At 38.4% G+C, this 21,333-nt stretch overlaps 3 protein-coding genes, 1 long non-coding RNA gene, 1 other non-coding gene and 1 pseudogene across 5 annotated transcripts; 5 read left to right on the top strand and 1 right to left on the bottom strand.

Annotated features, from left to right (window-relative positions):
- Nucleotides 1-4,796: 4,796 nt before the first annotated feature.
- Nucleotides 4,797-7,259, top strand: LOC135610332 (DEAD-box ATP-dependent RNA helicase 47B-like). Its single transcript, XM_065104720.1, has 2 exons — nucleotides 4,797-6,601; nucleotides 6,884-7,259. The coding sequence occupies exon 1, from the start codon at nucleotides 4,910-4,912 to the stop codon at nucleotides 6,578-6,580; it is 1,671 nt and encodes a 556-aa protein (XP_064960792.1). The 5' UTR covers nucleotides 4,797-4,909; the 3' UTR covers nucleotides 6,581-6,601; nucleotides 6,884-7,259.
- A 5,682-nt stretch (nucleotides 7,260-12,941) lies between these two features.
- Nucleotides 12,942-13,014, top strand: TRNAF-GAA (transfer RNA phenylalanine (anticodon GAA)). Its single transcript has one exon. It is a non-coding gene; the product is annotated as a tRNA-Phe (tRNA).
- A 178-nt stretch (nucleotides 13,015-13,192) lies between these two features.
- On the top strand, nucleotides 13,193-16,467 carry LOC103989809 (prefoldin subunit 5). The gene is made up of 4 exons (XM_009408788.3): nucleotides 13,193-13,453; nucleotides 13,537-13,640; nucleotides 15,508-15,585; nucleotides 16,174-16,467. Exons 1-4 carry the CDS (start codon nucleotides 13,297-13,299, stop codon nucleotides 16,255-16,257), a joined length of 423 nt encoding a protein of 140 aa, XP_009407063.2. The 5' UTR covers nucleotides 13,193-13,296; the 3' UTR covers nucleotides 16,258-16,467.
- Nucleotides 16,468-17,391: 924 nt separating this feature from the next.
- On the top strand, nucleotides 17,392-20,037 carry LOC135610333 (probable rRNA-processing protein EBP2 homolog; annotated as a pseudogene).
- A 234-nt stretch (nucleotides 20,038-20,271) lies between these two features.
- LOC135610334 (uncharacterized) lies at nucleotides 20,272-21,070 on the bottom strand. The gene is made up of 2 exons (XM_065104721.1): nucleotides 20,798-21,070; nucleotides 20,272-20,705 (listed from the first exon to the last, which is right to left on the bottom strand). The coding sequence occupies exons 1-2, from the start codon at nucleotides 21,033-21,035 to the stop codon at nucleotides 20,491-20,493; spliced, it is 453 nt and encodes a 150-aa protein (XP_064960793.1). The 5' UTR covers nucleotides 21,036-21,070; the 3' UTR covers nucleotides 20,272-20,490.
- On the top strand, nucleotides 20,872-21,332 carry LOC135610335 (uncharacterized). Its single transcript, XR_010486097.1, has 2 exons — nucleotides 20,872-21,009; nucleotides 21,064-21,332. It is a non-coding gene; the product is annotated as an uncharacterized LOC135610335 (long non-coding RNA).
- The last annotated feature ends 1 nt before the right edge of the window (nucleotide 21,333 follows it).

Here is a 21,333-nt window from a genome sequence, read left to right on the forward strand (position 1 = left end):
CAATATAGTCAAATACGTCAGCTTGCCACATGCCTTTTTCTGTAACACATGGAAATGGTTCTCGAACTCGATGGAATAAAAGCAAACAGTGACAGGGCAGGGAACAGTGGAGGAGGGAGCACAAGAAGCTGCCCCATCCATGTGTGAGCATATGAGTTGCATAATTGAAAAGGGAAGGAGGTGGGAGGAAGAAGAAGAAGATTCAGAAGAAAAAGGGAGGGGAGGAGGAAAAGTGGGCTAAGCTGACACAGAGTCTCGGCATGAGTGACCCCATGCCACGAGGCAATAATGCAAGGGTGTGCTGCATCACTGCCTTCCCATGTACGTGAAGCAGACACCACAGCACCAAAAGGGAAGCCCTCTAAGCCACTACACCCCGGGGGGTATCGACCTGCACAACGCATCTGATGGGGAGAGCGAGGTGGAGTGGCCAACTTGCCACCCCGAATCATGGCGATCAGGCAACAACACGTGGTTTGCTTGCCTGAGAACCTTAGAAGGCAAGCTGATCCTTGTTTGGCCCATGGAAGGTTGGTTCTCTGTTAACTCGTTGTCGGAAATGCGTCTCATTGGCTTTTCACCATTACTGTTCTCTTATATATGTGCTCGTAATAAAGACGACATCCAATCCAATCAGTAGAGATATGATGCAGCGGGTGAGGAAGTCATGCTGCGCTCGAGAACTCAAGTTACTTTGAAGCATCAAGTTAAGGAACTGCAAGCAACATTTCATCGAATAGAAAGCGGCAACATCTTAGTGTCAACACGATAAAGTTGATCGACCTAACCCGTTTTCAAATGCTATTATGTCCGAAAACCAAATGCCTCTTGAGATGATTGAGTTGATTATTCCTTCTCGTCCTATCTTAATGACGATAGATCAGCATGAGCTAAAGGATCATGTCAAATTATATCATGTTTGAGAATGCCCGTAATGAGTTCGAATGATGAATGTAATTGTGAGTGTTTAAACGCGAATACATATACTATGGCAGGTTTTTCTTTTAATAGTCATAAGCTAAGCTGGTGTATCAATAAGGAATATCTCATAATGATTGGACATGAATAGACTATATCACATGATTGTCATGTTGACTAGGTAAACCTAGATACTATCATTATGCCATAGCTAGCTAATTACATATTATCGTATGGAGTTAGACATCCTATCTTAGTCCCTAGATTTTAAAAAAATTATATTAAGATCTCTATGGCTATAAATATAAAATATTTAATCTTATTTACCCTAACGTCATTGGTTTTATTAACAGAAGATATACCACGTGACAACATATATATAAATGACACAAAAACGATATATAAAAAAATAATTTCAACGATGGTGGTAGGCTAATATAGATTATTTCATATTGTTAGACCTCTTTAGCGTCTTGATATTTAGACTTAAAAAATTTACATTCAAATTCCTATAGTTATAAAAGTAAAACATTTAATCATATTTACTCTAATGTCGTGAGCTTTATTGATGGAAGATATAGCATGTAACAGCATATGTATGAATGACATCGTACTACTCTGCCTCACTTGCCTCTTCCCTCATTATCGTCACTAACATAGATGTCTCACCTACCTCCTCTTCCTCCTCTGGCGCCAATGCAAATGTAGAGTGATAATAGAGGAGGCAAAGCGGTGCGATGTCGATGCAAATGCCTAACCTCTCTTCTCTTCCTCCTCCAATATCGATGGACATGTATCATCACTTTGACTCCTCTTTCTTCTCATAATCAATGTTCAGATTGATATCGACAAGACTGAACGCCATGTCGTTGTTACTGATCATGTTAGGAAATTTGGGGCGACATCACATGTGCAGCGAAAGAATAAAAAATAAAATCCCAAAATTCTTGTAGAAAAATAAGGTTTCATTGTCGTGCAAAGATTAGTGCGTAAAAACCTACAAAGTCAAATAACTATGCATACAAGAAAGATGTGTTATATAGGGAGAACGTCTATCCCTCAAAACCTATAAATCTATGGGAGAGGATAAATGATGTCAATTGTCCTCCTCTTTAGCGGTGATCCACATGACAGGGGCTGCAAAGACACTCCTCAAATCGCTACCCAAATCTCTTCCTCGCGCGCACCATGCAATCAAGAAGGGGCTACCCCTTCTTGCTGTCCACACGCCCCAAATAGGGGCTCTAGTATAAGGAGGAGAGGGAGATAGGAGAATAGGAGCAGGCAGCCAAAAAGAACCTAGCTCATGGCCCTTCGGTTTCCTCCTATTTATAGAAGCTCCTTGTCAACTTAACCCTAATGAATCATATCATATTGGGTACTGGATCTTTATTCAACTATCCAAACCTCTTAGATTAGTGGGTCTCTACTCAAAAATCTCTTATTGGCTCTTATTAGATCTCATCCATAAGATCCAATAATCTAGAGGCTTATTAGATATCCAATATGATAGGGGCTTCAATGAATATCTCATATCTGAATATCTACTCATCGTAACACCTACCATATGCGTGTGACCCTCTAGGCCCAATATCGAGTTAGTCGTGAGTCATACCTATCATGACTCTTTCTGACTCAATAAATTATTATTTTCATAATAATTCACTCGACTTATCGATTGCAGATGTACTAGGCCACTACGTCGTAGTCCCTAAACAATACAGGAGAATCCAATCCATTGGACTTGTTTACCCTCGATTATTATGTATTTATAGTCCCTCATCATCTAATATCCTAAAGACCGTATATCGAGCATGGTGCTAACAGGCCCATATGGTTTCTATCCGAGTCTTACTCTAATCGGATTCTCCCATAGAACTATTTCTCTCTTAATCCGAACTACCATGGCTATGGATTTATCTGAGCAAGAACATATAGGATATTCCTCCCATAACACCGAGAACAAATGATCCTCTATCGATACTTAATAGATCTCGTAAGGTTGACTACCATTCTCGATGACCGACTGTGTTATATTTGGAACTTCCAAATATATAAGTCTAGTATCAAAAAGTGGAGTACTCATACATGACATCTTTGGTGCCTCAAGTTTAAAGACCAGATACACCATTGGGATTATGAAATCGTTGTATGACAATAAGGTAACATCAACCATCTAGCATTCAATGAGCGAATCAATTAGTGAACTTATTCTCTAATGAGCATATGCACTGTATCCCTAGTGTCCCCACATGAGCAGCTATGAGACCAGTTGCCTCCATCATATGAATGAGTATATAGTATACTAGTATGTCCGGTGGTCTCGATCTCCCTTTCGAGTAACCTATGACCGGGATTATTTAGGTTTTGTGTTTAAAGGCGAATCGATCTCATTATCATGATCTCATCAAGATCCAATTCCCATTGCACACATCCACGAACATTATAATATATATTCATGCAACAAGCAATATAAAGAGATAAAATGTCAAATAATATAAATAAACAAAAAAAATGTGTATCATGTCATACGTGTCATCACTCATTTGATTGGCTTGCAGGACACCTATGATTAGCAGACCACCACCACAATAGTCTCGTACGACGTCACCATCTACTATCATTATTAAAATTACTTTTTTGCCTATCATTTTTGTATTATTCATGCACATGCTATCACGTACGTATTGTATCTTCTGTCGGTAAAGCCAATGACATTAGGGTAAATGAGGTTAAATATTTTATTTTTATAACTATATATTTTTTAATGCACGTGTTAGTCAGTAAAGTTAACGATATTATGGTAAATGAGGTTAAATATTTTATTTTTATAACTATATAAATTTTAATATAATTTTTTTAAGTATAGGAATCAAAATATTAAAGAAGTCTAACTCCAAAGGATAATTTATAATTAGCTTACCACTCACCACTATTGAAATTATCTTTTTGCTCATTGTTTTTATATTATTCATGCATTTGCTATTACTGTATTTTTCGTCGGTAAAACCAATAACGTTTGGATAAATGAGGTTAAATATTTTACTTTTATAATTATAGGGATTTCAATATAAATTTTGAAGTCTAAACATCATGATACTAAAGAGGTCTAAGTACATAGCATAATATGTAATTAGCCTTGATATAGTCGATCCTCGTGATAAACCGTGATGGCATGTGTCGAAACTCTCGGTAGCTTTGATTACCTATCAAATCTAGTCACATTAGATCAGCTTCTAATAAGCTATTTTCAATTATAACTATCATTTTTAAAATTTAATATTTTTATTTTAGAAAAAAATAAAGAAATCTATGAAGATTTTGATGATTTTATTCAAATATTACCCCACTCATATCTAATATATGTCTCAAATGGTCCGTTGTTGATGGATGCAATAATTCTGATTAACCGTCAAATATAGTACCAAATTGACTATTAAATATTTAAATCAAATATTTTTTTTAGAAAAAAGAAGAAATCTATGAAGATTTTGATGATTTTGTCCAAATGTTTCCCCTATGGTCCACCTAATAATGTCTCAAATACTCCATTCCTGATGGATGCAATGATTCCATCATCATACAAATTTATTTACTTGTTGATGGAGGAGCTTCATGTGGATCTATAAGAAGATTAAATGCCATAATCTAATCTGTCCTCTAATGGGCCTCATCACTTGTCTCTAATAAATAACTAAGAAAAAAAAGAAGAGGAAAGTGCGAAGATTGTTTATCATTTCCTAAGAGGCCCACTACATGTTTGATAAAATGGGTCAAAAATTTGGGCTTTAGTGCGAAGCATAGTTGTCTCTTTCGCTCAACAGTTTGGGCTCATTTAAGCTGACGTCATCTCGCCTCATCTCACCGCCGCTCCTTGGAACCAACTACAGGTTTCTCTTATCCTAAAACCCTAACGCCTCAATCTCCACACGCGGGAAGCTGCTGCCACCATTTCCCCGCTCTGTATCTGCTCCTCTGTTGGAGGGCTCAAATGGAGCTCATCATCGGGCAAAGTCACAGCGGCGTGCTTGCATTGGCGTCTTCTCGCTCCCTCCTCGGCGGCCGCTTTGCGTTGAGGTGTCTATCTGCGCTCCGCACCACGGGGTTCCATAAAGCGGCCCACCCCAAGAACCGCACCGAAGCCCCGGACTCTTCCCTCTCCCTCTCAAGCCTTGGTTTCAAACCTCAAATCGAGCCGGGAAGGAAGAAAGATCGAAGCTTTGTTGATATTGGAACGCTGAAACCTGCCGCTACGAAGGTCTCTCCGGCGAGGGACAAGCCGATCAAACTCAGAAAGGCAAAGCTTCAGATTGACGAGTCTTTGTTCTCGGCCAAGTCCTTCGCCGAGCTTGGCCTGTCGCCGCGGCTGATCGATCGGCTAAATGAGGCCGGCCTGACCGTTCCGACCGACGTCCAGTCTGTTGCCATCCCTACCATCGCGCAGAAGCACGATGTTGTCGTTCAGTCGTACACAGGCTCTGGCAAGACATTGGCTTACCTTCTCCCCATACTCTCCGAAGTAGGCCCGTTGAAGAGTGTGTCCGATGATGGAATGACGCCTGAACAGAAACCGGGAATCGATGCTGTTATCGTTGCCCCCTCGAGGGAGTTAGGCATGCAAATAGTGAGGGAGGTGGAGAGGTTGCTTGGTCCTGCGGATAAGAAGCTCGTTCAGCAGCTTGTTGGGGGCGCAAATCGGTCACGACAGGAGGAGGCGCTAAAGAAGAACAAGCCGATTATCGTAGTTGGTACGCCTGGCCGTATCGCTGAGATTTCAGCAGCTGGGAAGCTACACACTCATGGATGCCAGTTTTTGGTTTTGGATGAAGTGGACCAGCTGTTGTCTTTCAATTACCGTGAAGATATACATAGAATTCTGGAGCATGTGGGAAGAAGGTCAGGAACTAAACCCAGTGGAATAATGGGGCCGCTTGCTAGGCGAACTGATCGTCAGACAATCTTGGTTTCTGCAACCATACCATTTTCGGTTGTGCGGGCAGCTAGGAACTGGGGACGAGATCCTCTACTTGTCAGGGCCAAGAGTGTGGTACCTCTTGATTCACTGCCTGCTCCAGGTCCTGGTGTTTTAGCATCTGATTCCGAGATGAGTTCTACCACTAGTTCGGTAACTCAAGGGGCAACTGAAAGCTTGCCCCCATCCTTGAAACATTACTATTGTGTTTCTAAAATACAACACAAAGTCGACACCTTAAGGAGATGTGTCCATGCACTGGACGCACAAACTGTGATTGTGTTCATGAACAATACCAAGCCATTAAAGGATGTTGTTTTTAAGCTGGAGGCTCGTGGCATCAAAGCGGAAGAACTACACGGCGATCTTAGCAAGCTTGCTAGAGCAACAACTTTGAAGAAATTCAAGGAAGGTGAACTCAGAGTTCTGGTGACGAATGAATTGTCTGCTAGGGGACTAGATGTGCCTGAATGTGACCTTGTGGTCAATCTGGATTTGCCAACAGACTCTATTCATTATGCTCATAGGGCAGGTCGGACTGGACGCCTTGGTCGCAAGGGTAATGTGGTCACTATTTGTGAAGAACCTGAGGTTTTTGTTGTGAAAAAATTGAGGAGGCATCTAGGTGTAGGAATCCAACCTTGTGAATTTACAGAAGGCAAACTTGTTGTTTCCGAGGAGGAAGAATAAGAAAATTCACCGAGCAGTGAGGTAATATTACCATTCAATTTGACTTAATTAATTACTATATTATGTTAATTATTACTGAACTCAACATTGTCTGCAACCATTATGTTTCTCATCTTGCTATTCATGCTATATTAGATGTTTGGTACTTTGCACCTTCCTGGCACTATGAGACTGTTAACTACCTCACTCAGAAGCAACAGTCCATGAACTCCTAAAAGTCTGGTTGCATGTACCTGTGGTCTAACTCCTTTTCTTCTCTGGGTCACCCAGGTACTAACTGCGGTTCTTGTCATTTTGATGCAGCACACTTAATGATTTACTGGCAATGGGAATGCATGACTTGGCATGGAGAATCTCCTATTTTCTTCTGCACAACCCAACTTTGGGGAAGATACATGTCATTACAGTGAATTATAGAATTCTGTGAGGACTTCCCAACTTGTAAGGTGAACTTATGGTAAAGTTTTCACAATATCCGCAGGTTGATATGGATTTGGCAAATGATTGCAAATGAAAGAGCAGTCAGCTTTTGGGAAAAGTGCTAGAAATTAGAAAGACATCACCTTTTGTAACATAACTATATAGTTCTCTGCTCTTATTGTTCAGTTGTCTACATGTTGTTTTAATATCATCTATAATAAATTTCCACCCAAAGTAACTAAATGGCTTTTGCTGTTTATTGTAGTTCCTTTATAAATTCTTTCTAATAGTTATGAATTGTTGGTAAAGACAATTGCCTATGCTTCGTAGACAATATGGAATAGATATTATGATATGTTAGGCTTTAAGTGTGTTTAAATCAGTATGAAACATCCACTGGATATGTTGCATTATTCTCTATCTCTACACCACCCTCTTCACAACATTTGGTTGTGTATGAATGATAAACTTAAAATAGAGAATAATTTGAAGAGAGGACAAAATAAAGAAGTTATCAGATGGCTGGAAAATAAATACAGCATTAGGAACTTTATAGATAAGTTAGTGTCAAGATTAGAAAGTTGTGAAATAAAAAGCTTGACACAATATATCATATGATGATTAAATATTGGCATTTATTACAGTAAATTGATACAGTATGCCTACAAAAGAAAAGTAATGCACTGGTGAAGATGCATTGTCCAAGAAAAGTTTGAAGCTTTAAGAAGCCTTAAATAAGTTGCATCAGTCATCTCCCTGAAAGAGTCGATTTTTATATAGAAGTGTGGCAATCTAAAGGTCTTTAATGGGCAAAGAGGCTCAGAAGAAGAGTCGTAAACCTAAGCATCTTTTATATGTTGCATCAATTATCTCCATGAAAGAACTCAGTGAATGAAAATTGGAACTTCTGTATTGTCTGAATCTCAAATGCCAATATAAACACTTGTAGTCAATATAAAACCTGTAGGGATATTGGAGGCATTTATAGTGTTCCTTTTTTTATTTTGCACGGCTTGCATGGGCATTTCTATGCTTGTACTCCAGCTTATAGATGGATGACATGTTGTAGCCTGTTATCAGTTGTGGATATTCTGTAGAGGTAGCATCAGTTATTTCCTCTCAAATAACATTGCATCATAAAACCAACAGTATATCGATGGCTACATTTGCAAACACTTCTTTCACTAAACAGATTTGTATGGATTACATACAGTGGCTAAGTACATTATAACACATGAGTAGATATGAAACAAGCATACTTTTATATCAATTGTAGGCAGAGAAATTGAACTAGTCTTCCTTGGTTTTATGTTACTCTTCCAGTACTGCCATGTTGCTTAGAATACTGATCAAGTTGTCACATTTTTCTATTAGGTCATATTTAGATAACTTCAAAAGTTAACTCTGAACTCATGACAACTTTACTGCCATAATTTGATCAATCCATATTGATGTGGCCATTTTGTCTATCTTTTATTCCAGTTAAGGTGTATGTCTTCTCTTTGAATCTGTATCTTTTATCCTAGTTAAGGTGCATGATCAATCCATATTGGACTCTGTCTTGGTCTATTTATCACAGCGGCAGCATAAATGTTATGATCTACTTATAACTGTCCTTTTTGTTCAAGAAGGTGACTTTGAGGTCTTTATATAATTAGTTATGCTCTCAAACTTCTTTGCCTTTCAAGACTTATTGCATTTCATGTATTTCTAGTTTGTTATCGCGTGTTGCCTGTGAGATGTTTCCCCAGGATGTCAACATACCACATGAATTTTAATGCTACAGCTTGTACATGACACTGATTCCTGGTAAATTCAGAAAAAGGTCGCATAAGAGATCTCATGGTCTATTTTGACAAGAAGGAGATTTGCTTATATCTTAATTTAGCCACATTACTCCTAAAGAACCAACGTTGCTTATCCAAGTTTTTCAAGATCTGTCTGCTTGGGCTGGTAATATTCTCTTGTTATGATCATCGTGAACTGCTGGCAAAGCTACTGGTGAAAATTATCTACATTGTACATCATAAAAGTTCTTCCATAAAGCAGCTAAATTCTTTTCTGTAGTTATGTCTATGTTAATTTATTGTTTTATGTCAAAATCCAAAGATGTAAATCACCAGCGTCCACTAAGGTAAAGTGAATGGATAATTTATCTAAAAAGTCTCTGTTAATCAGTTTTTAGTGGATGATGATCCCCTAATTCATTTTTTACTTATGGTGTTTTTCTAAAAAGTAATTTATAGGTTTTTTTTTAATGTTGTTGAATCGGCCCGGTCTCATTTAGATTATTGTTAACTCAATTTTTCTTTTAGCAGCATTGATGAAGCCTCAACTGTATTAGCTAATCCTTCGTTGCATTCATAACATGCAAGGCTACATCACCATTGCATTCGCGAAGCGTTTGTGGAATGCTTTGCCACTGCATTGTCAAAGCGTCTTTGGGTGTCGTTCTTGTTGCCAAACTATTCTATTGAACCCTCGGTTGTATCGACAAATGGGTCGTTGCATCATCAAATCATATCATCAGATGAAGTGTGAGGTGTTAGATATAAGTATTTTGAATTATTTTTATATAAAAATTTACCTTTTTAATTTTACATATGTTATCTCGTAGAATTATGCTTACTAAAAAAAAATTATATGGTGAAGTGTTTACTGTTAAATGGTGAAGTATTGTATATATGACATGATATATGCTCACCTAAATAGAACTATAAAATTTTAATTATTATATATATGACATGATATATGCTCACCTAAATAAAACTATAAAGTTTTATGTTTATTGAGTGATTATTTATTATAAATTTTATTTTATAAGTAAATATATTATGTATCATATTTAAGTGATTAGGTAGAGAAGTGAGCATGTTGGAGCTTATTCTAGTGCAAATATAGACGATGACGCGCGTAGCATTTATATATGTATAACTTTTGGATATGTAGCGTGATTCTGTTTTTTTTTTTTTTTGTTAGAGATTATAATTATGTATAAGTGTCGAAATCACTATGTATAGGGTGAGTTCTATCATTGAGCTTAGAGGGTCACACATATATGGTAGGTATTATAACGAGTAGAAGTTCGAATATGAGATATCTGCTGAAGTCTCTATCTTATTGGATATTCAGCAAGTTTCTAAATTATTAGATCTTCTAGGTGACGCCCAATAAGATGTAATAAGAGATTATTGGATAAAAATATATTAATTTAAGATGCTTGGGTAGTTGGATAGAGATTCAATACCCAATAAGGTATGATCCATTAGAGTTAAGTAGATAAGGACCTCTAGAAATAGGAGGAAATAAAAAAGGGCATAGGGTAGATCGTTTTTTGTTGTCATCTCTTATTCTCCTCCCTCCCTTTCCTCCTCAACCGACAGCCTAGTTTAGGGTGTGTGGACAGCAAAAAAAGGTCGGCCCCTTCTCGATCACGTGATGCATGTCGAGAGAAAAATCGTGTAACGATTTGAGAAGTATATTCATCGCATCTTCTATGTGAATTATCACTAGAGAGGATGACAATTAATCTCATTCGTCTACTCGTACAAATCGAAGATTTTTCAAGGATATATGATCTCCCTATAAAATAAATCTCATATGATACATGCAGTTTCGGTTTTACATTTTGTTTTATGCATCAATCTTCATACGATAATAATAATCTTTTTCTTTGAGAAATTTGATATTTTATTTTCTTTTACTTTTTCGCTGTGTATATGATGTTCAGATTTTTCAATAGCTTTGATATTGATTAACATAAAAAATCAAAGTAACATTGATGGGGTTAAACTTAGGACATTGGATATAAAAATGTAGCCCTTCATCTAATATTCGACGATACTATAAAAAATATTGATATGTCTAAATATTAAAAATATGTGCTATATGACCAAATGAAGTCATCTTAAACACATTTACAGGCGACAAAGATCATACGACCTATACTCCTACCACTTGTGCAGAAAAAAATCCTAAAATAATCAATGTACTCTATATTATTGGGAGTATGAGGTGATGAACCGCGAAGGAGAGATGATAAAGGTATCAGTGACTTCACATTTAGCAAAAAAAATATAATAAATTAGTTACAAATAACATAATAATGCTTACTATATATCATTGAGTAATCAAATATATTACATATTGTAATTCTCATCTGTATTTATTTTATCACCTTGGAGTCAAAGGGATCTACACAAAATCATTCTATTTATATACAAAAGAAATATTATCAATAGGACAAGAGTAAAATAATATTTTCATTATAGAAAATCAAAATCATAAAGTAAGTTTCTTAATATAATTCAATGGTACTCACTATAAATTAATTAAGCATTATAAATTTAATAAGGAACAAATAATTAGAAAACTATTTATTAGCTAACAAAAAAAGAAGACTTTAGGTAAACTATTATCAATATCTCCCTTGTTTCATTTGGTAAAATACCCATATATATATATATATATATATATATATATATATAGGAGAATGTAATCAACCTCGATTGTTAACAATCAACACATCAAATTGTTTCAATTTGGTCTCCTTTGATGAATCATAAACGTTGAGTTGCTCGCTTGCAAACCGTCGATGAGAAATTATCATTGATAATGAAAACCTTAGAAGATGTTACCGTCAAAGGTTACTAAAGATTGAAAAACGATGCCATCGAGGATGGGAAGCAACCATCGAGAGTTACTGTCATCATAGTCATTGTGAACGGTATGTAGCCGCCGTCACGAAGGAAGAGAACATAGTTACTTCTTAAGAAAAATTCTTCGTCAAGGAACATTATTGTCGAATACAAATTATCGAGAAAAGAAATATCTCGTAATGTCGAGAAGAACTCACCATCGAAGAATATCGTTATCATGTATAAATCGTCAAAGAGAGGATCTCGTCACCACCTTATACAGTTATGCTTAATCAATATAATTTATGATTTACCTTTTTGCCCATTTATTATTTTTTTAAAAAAAAATTGGATGCCTAAGTGAAAATCTAATTACGGGGGTGTCATTGGCTAAAAGAGAAAACTTTTAGTTAAAATGCACAAAGTGAATGCAAGTAAAAATATAATTATTACGAAAAGTTTCTGCTTGCTTCTTAGAACATGAAAGGTGACATGATGACACGGCAAACGGTGGCTTTTGGTCAGTGAGCCTCATTTCCCTTTCACGGCCAAGTCAGAAGCCACAGTGTCCGACCATGTGAGGGAGACAAAAGCCAACGGTCTGCAATGCAACGTTCCCTTTGCTTTGAAAACGCCATGTGGGAAGCATTTCTAGCTTTGAATCGTCTCTATATCTTCTGTTCTCGAGCCATTTCTTTCCAAGTCTCCCACCAGAGCTTGTACAGATGATAAGATCTCTGAAGAAGCTTAAGATCTGGTCCATGCTGAAGAAGAGACGACGGCCGGCCAACGCGACTCAGCAAGGCCCGCACTCCGGCCACCGCTGCTCTTGCTCGGCCAGGCAGCCCACCGCTCCGCCGCTGCTGCCGCTGCCGTGGGCGGAGCTCGACCCCGCAGCTCGCGCGACCGAGGCGCTCCGAGCTCCTGGCGTGGCGCCGCCGCTGGACCTCACGTCCATCTTGACGTCGGCGGCTCATTCTGGCGCCCCCGCTTCGTACCAGCAGTACCTGGTGCCTTCCCCCGTGTTCGGAGTGCCGACGCCGCCGGGCGTTGTGAGGGAGGGGGTGTTCTGCGGATGTTTCACTGGGATTGCAGCTCTGGCTGCCCTACTCAGATACTGCTTGTGCTGCTTTCAACACTGGCCTTGCTGAAGTCCTCCCCCCTACTCTTCTCCTTCTGGAGCTGCAGTATTGCAGTGTACAGGCCCAGTAGGGTAAATGATTTCGAGTCTAATGTAAACATTTCGTATGAAGACACCTATCTGAATTACAATATATAAAATTATATCAAGTAATATTTACATTGCGGGGATAGCTCAGTTGGGAGAGCGTCAGACTGAAGATCTGAAGGTCGCGTGTTCGATCCACGCTCACCGCATTTAGATTTTTTTAAGTTTAATAAACATTAAATTTATATATAATTTTACTTTTCTGTATTTAATATACCTTTCAAATAAAAGTAAATCATTTTTTAACTGAATGGTTTTAAAATTATCATTATACAATGTAATGGAGCCAAAGCCGGATCCGACCCGATAACGTCCCTAATTTGGGACCGTTCGATCGTGCCTCCTCTCTCGATACTTGACAGCGTTCGACCAGGGCGAGCGGAGGCTCGAAGGGAGCCGCGGCGGCGGGTACCACGATTAGGGCTTCCGACATGGAGAAGCTGAGCCTGGAGCAGCTCAGATCCCTCAAGGAGCAGTCCGATCTCGAGGTCAATCTCCTCCAGGACAGCCTCACCAAGATCCGCACTGCCGCCGCCCGCCTCGAGAATGCCGCCGCGGCCCTCCACGACCTCTCCCTTCGACCTCGAGGTACCGCTGCCTCTATGTATCCTTCTCTCTTTGTTTCCGTTCCCATATCGTTCTGAAGCGAGACCCGTCTTTTCGCAACGTAGGGAAGAAGTTGCTGGTCCCGCTCACGGCGTCTCTTTATGTTCCCGGTAAGCTCGATGATGCCGAGAAGGTTCTTGTCGACGTCGGGACTGGATACTTCATCGAGGTTCTTCCTGTTCTCCTGCTAATAGATAAAGATGCAATCTTTCAACTGCTTTCTTGCTCTTTATTATGTAAAGATTGTATTTTTTTGGCGCCACTACTGGGTTGTTGGGAAGCCCTTTCATCCTACTGCTATGCCTCTGCCAAAAATTTGTTTGTTGTTGCCTAGAGTCCTGAAACAAAGTTAAAACACAAGCATAATCAAATAGTTAGTCTTCAGGCTGGTTCCTTTCTGCGTCCTATTTGAGTTGGAGACCTGAACAATAATTTGATCTCAATCGAGAAAACACCGGCATTCCATGGAATTGTGTTGAAGAAACCCATCTTCTGCCTATCTATTTGGCATGCAAAGAAACCAACATTTTTTACTACTTGCGAAGTAACATTTTCTTTCTTGTTTAAGTTCCAACATATGAATGGATGAGCTAATGGTAGTGTCCTACAGTCTATACGGAATTTGTTGGATTACCAAGTTTTAAGATCCTGTTTCTCTCTCTGCATTATCATGATTTGAAATGCAATGTCACTTTAATACACTTCGATTGGCATTTACACCTACCAGTGGACAGTTTCTGTAATGGGAGATGAAGCTAGGGTTAATAAGAGTGCATGACATGAAAGGATTTAGATGGATCATTTGCTTCGACTTGTTGATGGACATGGAAATTGCAAAATAAAAAGACTGAGAAGTGAAATTGGAGAGATTTTGGGCTTGTGGAATGGTTTGATTACGTAGATTGGTGTGCCAAATCATGAGATCTTAAGGATCTAACATATGGCATAGCATAAATACGACAACTAGAAATATTTCAAACACATTGGTTTTATATGACAAAATTGTTACTTACGTATAACACTCAAATATGTAGTTATGGATATCGATAAATGATTACAAGTAAATATCATTCATTATAGACTATCATTAGGAACGAAGTTGGGTCTAATAATTTAACAAAAAAATATGAGGAAGCAAACCCTCATAATGACAAAGTAAGATGACATTAACATTTAGAGTTGATTATTCATATTCTGATATGGAATATAAACAACATCAAACAATATATCCATAACATAAGCCTATCTTATCCTTTATCAAAAAAATTAACATCAAAGTGTCAACAATCTACTGAAGAAGTGTCCATGAAGTATCCATCATTTTGAAGATATATACAAAAATGACATATCCACGAAGCTCCTGCCAATGTGAGGTCTGGGAAGGGTCAATGTACGCAGCCTAACTTCTATATACTCTGTGAAAAGAATAGTTTAGTAAATTATTGGACATGTAGCGAGAATTCTGATTCACACCAAGGATTTTAGGAAAACCTTTTTTAAAGCTGAATCTTCTATTCAGTGAACATCACTTCAGAAATTACAATTGATGGGAAGAGGGAACGTCATCTGGTGCATGGAAGCTTTTATTATTGTTAACACCGCTTAGCTCTACTTCCTGGAGTTGATAAGGTAATCATAGTTTAATTGCTTTGTTAATGTTCATGTTCTGATGATATCACAATGATGCAAGTTGCGTGATATTAGGGAAGGGATCTTTGTTTCCAATGACAAAGGGAATGTGTATATAGCTGTCAATATTCATAGTAGATGACTTTTGAGTTTAGGGAAGGGATCACCACTAATGGGTTTTGAAGAGTAGAAAACTCATCCAGCTTCCATATGATTCCATCTTTTGTGTACATTAGGCTGATCTAGATCACTTGATGAAGCATATTTTGCTAGTCTGCCTTGCTCATCATCCATATTTCTATTTTAACTAAGAACTGTTACATACATTGTCTGTTTTGTATATTGTGGATTTTTACATGATCTTCCTTGTGATGCCTTTCTAATTGGTGTCACTTTATTCATAGCAGAAAACCATGGTTGAGGGCAAAGACTATTGTGAACGAAAACTTTCCTTACTAAAATCAAACCATGATGAACTCACGGAGGTATGTTCTTATCTAAAAAAATTTATTGTCTATATGCTTCTTGAAAATTGACTAGAATCGTCAAGGTCATCATTCAATTTGGCAAAAGCAAATCCATTTAGACTGAAATCAAATCAAACCAAACATGTTTTGTCTTTCGTGTAGTGTTCATTGGTTTAGGTTTGAAATAAAGCTGTCTACAAGTTGTGTTTGCGTGAAATAAGTGGCTTGTAGATACAAAATTAGCCTAGTTAAGCCAGTATTAGGGTTGAACTCTTTTTTCCCCCTCTATGTTCAACATAACTTTGCAATTTGATGTTATCTTACATGTCCAAAGATCCTCATGCAATTGATATGATATTTTGTTTGTGGATCTACTTTCTTGTTGAATCTTTTATGATGTCATCATCGGCAAGTATCATTCTCCTGTTCAACATTTTTATTGGTGGTAGGCCTACATCACATGTACCATGTAGGTCATTAGCCTCAGCTCTCTAGCATCTTTTCTCTGTTACAAGTGTTTTTCCTTTTAGAATTTTGGAAGTTTTGCATATACGGTTGCATGTTTCTATCCCCTCCACCACGTAACCCTCATTTCCTGATATGCAGATGACTACCAAGAAGAAACACATGGCAGATGAAGCCGGTCTATTGTTACAAGCAAAACTCAGGCAGGCATCCACAAGTACATAAGTTCAGATTGTTTCAACACTTTTTGTCACCAGGACTTTCAAGAACTGCACCTTCATTTTGCAATGTATTTTGCTCAAGATAGGCAAATACATAGGTTGTTCTTTCCGGTAGTTATTTGATCAGCAAAACTGACTTTTCTACTCTCTGGTGTTGTGTTGTGTTTACTTTTTACGACAAGTTTCTTATCTACATGTTCTCCTTATTTATTTACTTGCACTGGGTTTCAATCTAAACCAATAGTCAAGGCTCAACTGTCATTGAAGTCGCAAAACAAAGTGATTGGCTCTGGACGAGATTCCTTGCAAAACAAAGTTTTGAATCCAGATATAAAAATCCAGCCTTTTGCCACTGCAGCCAGCCAAAGAGGGTTGAGTCTGTCAATTTTCTGCTGGTTCTTTTAATTGATTTAGCTGTTACAGTCAAGACATGGAAACAAGTTTACGATATATCTGCAGAAGTCACTCTGTGAGGTGGTAAATGATCAGTGTCGACAAAAGAATGTATGAATTCCCAATTATGGTGTCATGATTTTGTGCTACCATGGACTACGCACGCCTTTAAATGTTGGGAATATGTGGGTTGCTAAGATTTCTGAAGCATGATTCATCCTCTACCGAACAGATTCATGTGTTCTTGAGATGTGGTATTTGGTTCAACTGAAGCAGTGGGTTTCCGTGAATTTGTTATCTGCAAATTGGATCTTCTGTGAGTGACAGACACAAACGGCGACATATCCGACAATACTTGATGTAAATGTATTTTCTGGTGAGCAAACTCACCTAAACACTTTCTTAATATTAAGATAAAATTAAGAATAAATAGGTGGTATAATAAAATTTAATCCACAAAACTAAATATAAACTCAAACTTTTATTTCCTGTCTTTTTATAATTTTTAAAAAGTAAATAAAGAAAGGGTGTGTGTATATACGTAAAATAATTTTTCATGATCCACTAGTTATAGACGGCCCAATGGAGTCTAAATGGGCCGAGTGTCTGTTGCAGGCCCATTACGAGTCCTTGTAACGGGTCATGACAATTGCATATCGGCATACTGCTATATATCAAAACGATACATACATAACTTATCCGAGATTGGTCTTATTTCATTATAAGGTCGTTGTGACGAGCGTTATATAGTTCCAGACGGCCCTTTCGTTCTTGTTCGGCGGCACTCCCAGCGGAAACCGCCGATCCATCACGCCCAGGTATACGCCTTGCTGGTAATCTTCCGCCCTTTTCTTCTTCTATTTCAGCATCTTCACTAAGTCGTTTACCGTCCCACGTAGTTCTTGATGGTAGATTTTGTGTTTGCTTCGTGTTGTATCATTGTTCTTTTGAGTTTGGATTGGGTATGCTGCTCTTCAGATTTTAGACGTTATCAGCTTGTTTGATCTTCATCTCACTTATTTTCCTAATAGTCTACACGATGAATATTAACCTTGTTGATAATATAGGGCTATACCTGCTTTTGGATCTCCTTCGGCATATGCCTTATCTCTCACCTTTTTAGGCATTTCCTCTCAACAATATTCGCTTCCACAAAACAATTTGTGCTACATCTGCCTATGAAAATCGAAATTTATAGAAAGCAGCTACAAGTTTCTCACCGGTTTGGATGGGCCTTTATACTCTATTAGATTAGATGAACCCTAGATTGTTCACTTAGTGTCTTTGTTGGTAGACATTATTGTGTCTTGTCTACTAACTAGGGGATATGTGGAAATGAAGGTTTTTGAGATTTTTGCACTTTTTTTGCCACTTTTCTGATTACATCTTTTATGTTGTCGAATGACGATTTTGTTTAGGTTATAAACTTGATAGTAAAGATTGTAAAGATACTTGAGTCGGAGATACGAAAGTGAATAGGAGAATTTTAAATTTTGCTTGTTTAATGTAAGTCCAGAAAAATATGTTTTGCGGTCCAACAAGCTTGAGAAGTGAATTCTCGGAGGAAGATGTGTAATCTAAAACTATGGCTCCGGTTTCATATCATTCTGCACAACAGCTTAATTGTTAACTTTATGACCCTTTTTTAGGTTTATATGTTCTGCTTTCGAAATAAGTTTCAATAAATTTATCTGTGTTTAGGGGAATTACAACTAGAGCATTATCATATCGGTGCTTTAATTTTATTTTCTATATTTTGCATGCTGCTGTTTATAATGTATGTACCTTTTGGTGTCTTGTACATTTTCTAACTTCTGGTAGATGTTTATCTAATGCTATCCATCATGAAATGCTAGTGCCCAAGAATGTTTTCTCCATTTTCCCTCTTTGTTTTTCCTCCTATGATTTTTCACTTCCTTTTAATTCTCTCTATTTGTACCTTCAGTTTGTGCTTCTTAAAGGATGGTTTGGCAAGATGTGTCACTTAGATACTGCTTTATCTTTGTTTTTCTTTAGTTTTTACTGTCGATTATCTTTCCATGTTTCCATTGCTTATCTTGTTATTGTTATGTGGACAATTACTGAATGATTGGTTTTGTTGTCTTTTCTTCTTTCTCCAGTTAGTAACTTAATTTTCATCCTGTGTTTCAAAAGCTGAGAACTTGGAAACTAATGCAGCTAAATTGTTTCATATATAAGACTATAAAATTATATGGTTTGACTGTGTTTCTCATGGACAGTCCATAATGGTTGCACTCAGGGGTGCAGAACTTCTGCCAGATGTATTAATGCTGGAGGATGACAATGTTGGTGAGGAATCTGAGTCCGGATCAGAATCTGAACCTGGGGAAGTGGCACTGAGTGAACCTTCAAAGAATGCTGTTTACAACAAGGAGGCTCTTCTTGAGAAGCTTAATGATATAACTTGGCCGGAAAATGTTGAATGGATTCACAAGCTAACCATTGATCATGCTCTGGAGCAAGAGATTGATGTAAATGATGACCTGGCACGAGAGTTGGCAATTTATACCCAAGCATTAGATGGCACTCAGCAGGCCTTCGAAAAATTACAGGCCGTGGGGATTCCATTTCTTAGGCCTCCAGACTACTATGCGGAGATGGTAAAGAGTGATTCTCACATGTTGAAGGTTGAAGGCAAGCTCTTAGTAGAGAAGAAGAAGATAGAGGAAGCTGACGAGAGGAAGAAAGCAAGGGAAGCGAAGAAATTGGCAAAGGAGGTCCAGGCCCAGAAGACTAAAGAGAGGGCTAAGCGCAAGAAAGAGGACATTGAATCAGTTAAAAAATGGAGGAAAAACGGCAGCAAAGTGGATTTGCTAGAGGGAACAACGAGGAACTGGATTTGCCACTAGACGAGGAAAAAGGCTTTGAGAGGTCGAAGAAAAGGCGCACCGGGGTGGCTCCTGGTGACAGGACTAGGGGGTTCAAAAGGAAAGTAGGCAATGAGAAGGGTAGGAAGAAAAGGGAATTCAGAGAAGCCAAGTTTGGTCATGGAGGTAGGAAAGGTATGAAAAAACAAAATACTGCTGTGTCAACCAATGGCTTAAGAGGCTTCAACAAGGACAAATTCCGTGAAAGTAAAAGGAAGAAAAAGTGATATAGATATCATCTAACCCTTCTGCTTGGTATGAGCCCTGAAATTTAGCGAGATCGGTTTATCGTTTTGGCACTTGGAATTACTAGAAAATGCAATCCCATTTTTGTATGTGAGAAGTGAAAAAGCTACTTTTTAGCTCATTTTCATTAAAATATCTCATCATATATCAGCTTTCTGAGTAGGATGAAACATTTAAGCCACTTGTTACTCCATTTGGAAGTGCTCCATTGCATCTACCAAACACAAATTCTATGCTTTCTGCTTGATATGCCTTAATGATGTGTTTTTCTTCAGTGTAGAGTAGCTCGTGCTGTCTGAATCTGAAAAATATTCCTCGCGAGTTATCTGATTGAGAAAGTACACATCATCATCTATCATCATCTATTGGTGTCAAGCCACCACATGTTACTTGCAGAAAGCATCATTTCAAACGAAGGGAATTGACAGCTTTTTCACTTGGATACATGCTTCCAGATATAATCTCATTTAGACTGTCACGCAGCCAAGCTGTGAACAATTCGGGTTTGATTTGATTGTCTTCTTTCTTTCGAACAATGTGGATTGTGAAGCTGAAATAATTATTGTTTAACCCTTATATATATATATATATATATATATATATATATATACACTTTCATCAACCATGGAAAACGTTACAAAGAGTGTTGACACTCCAAAACATCGTAAAAGAACAAACCCGGCTGGCCTTTCATTGCACCTTTACTGGCCTTAGCTAGCAAAAAGCAAGCTTTGCTTAACCTGTTGAATCCTCCTGAGGCAAGCTTGAGCACGCCTTATGGCTGCCTCTACGCTGCTGTCGCTCTTCTTCCGGCTCCCATCACGTCCACCGGTTTGTCTTGATGCCGATGACGACTTCTGTGCCTTGTTCTTCTGATGCAGGCTCCGCCGCTCGGTCTCAGTCTTCCTCTTTCGAGTAGATGACGCTGCGAGGAAAGAGAGCAAAGAAAGAACAATCGATGTGGTAGACGATGTATGAACAACAGGTCGGAATGGAGAAAAGAGGGGATTAAGATACCTTGTGTGGGAACAGCAGCAGAAGCCAGAGGAGGACCGAAGGCGTCATCATCGACAGCACGGGGGAAGAGTTGAGCGCCGAAGTTGGGTTGGGAGATGAGCGATTTGAGCTCGAGCTTGAGATGGTGGAAGCGGGTGGGATGCTGCGATTCCAGCATCTCCAGCTCCTCCTTCGCCCTCTCCACCAACCACGACTCGTACGCCATCATGAGGGTAACACCAAAAGACTCGTACGCCATCTTTGCTTTGCTTGTACTTTATTTATAGCAAGTAGAGGAGGAGACCGCAGGGAATTGCTGTCATATCACACCTGGTTGGAATTGGAGTGAACGCTTCGGGCTCTGCGGCGTGACAACCATCCAACACCATTGTGTTCCACTTTCTTATACTACGAGTGATGGACGAAATCAATAGAATATTATGCCTTCTTTGCTGCAAAAACATTTGCTCAAGAAGGGAAATCTATAGAATATCATTCTTTCCTTCAGAATAATATGAACTTGTAAATGAAAGTTGAGAAGAAGGTCTCAGAAATAT

The sequence above is a fragment of the Musa acuminata genome, chromosome BXJ2-4 (assembly GCF_036884655.1).
Source record: "Musa acuminata AAA Group cultivar baxijiao chromosome BXJ2-4, Cavendish_Baxijiao_AAA, whole genome shotgun sequence".
NCBI lineage: Eukaryota > Viridiplantae > Streptophyta > Magnoliopsida > Zingiberales > Musaceae > Musa > Musa acuminata.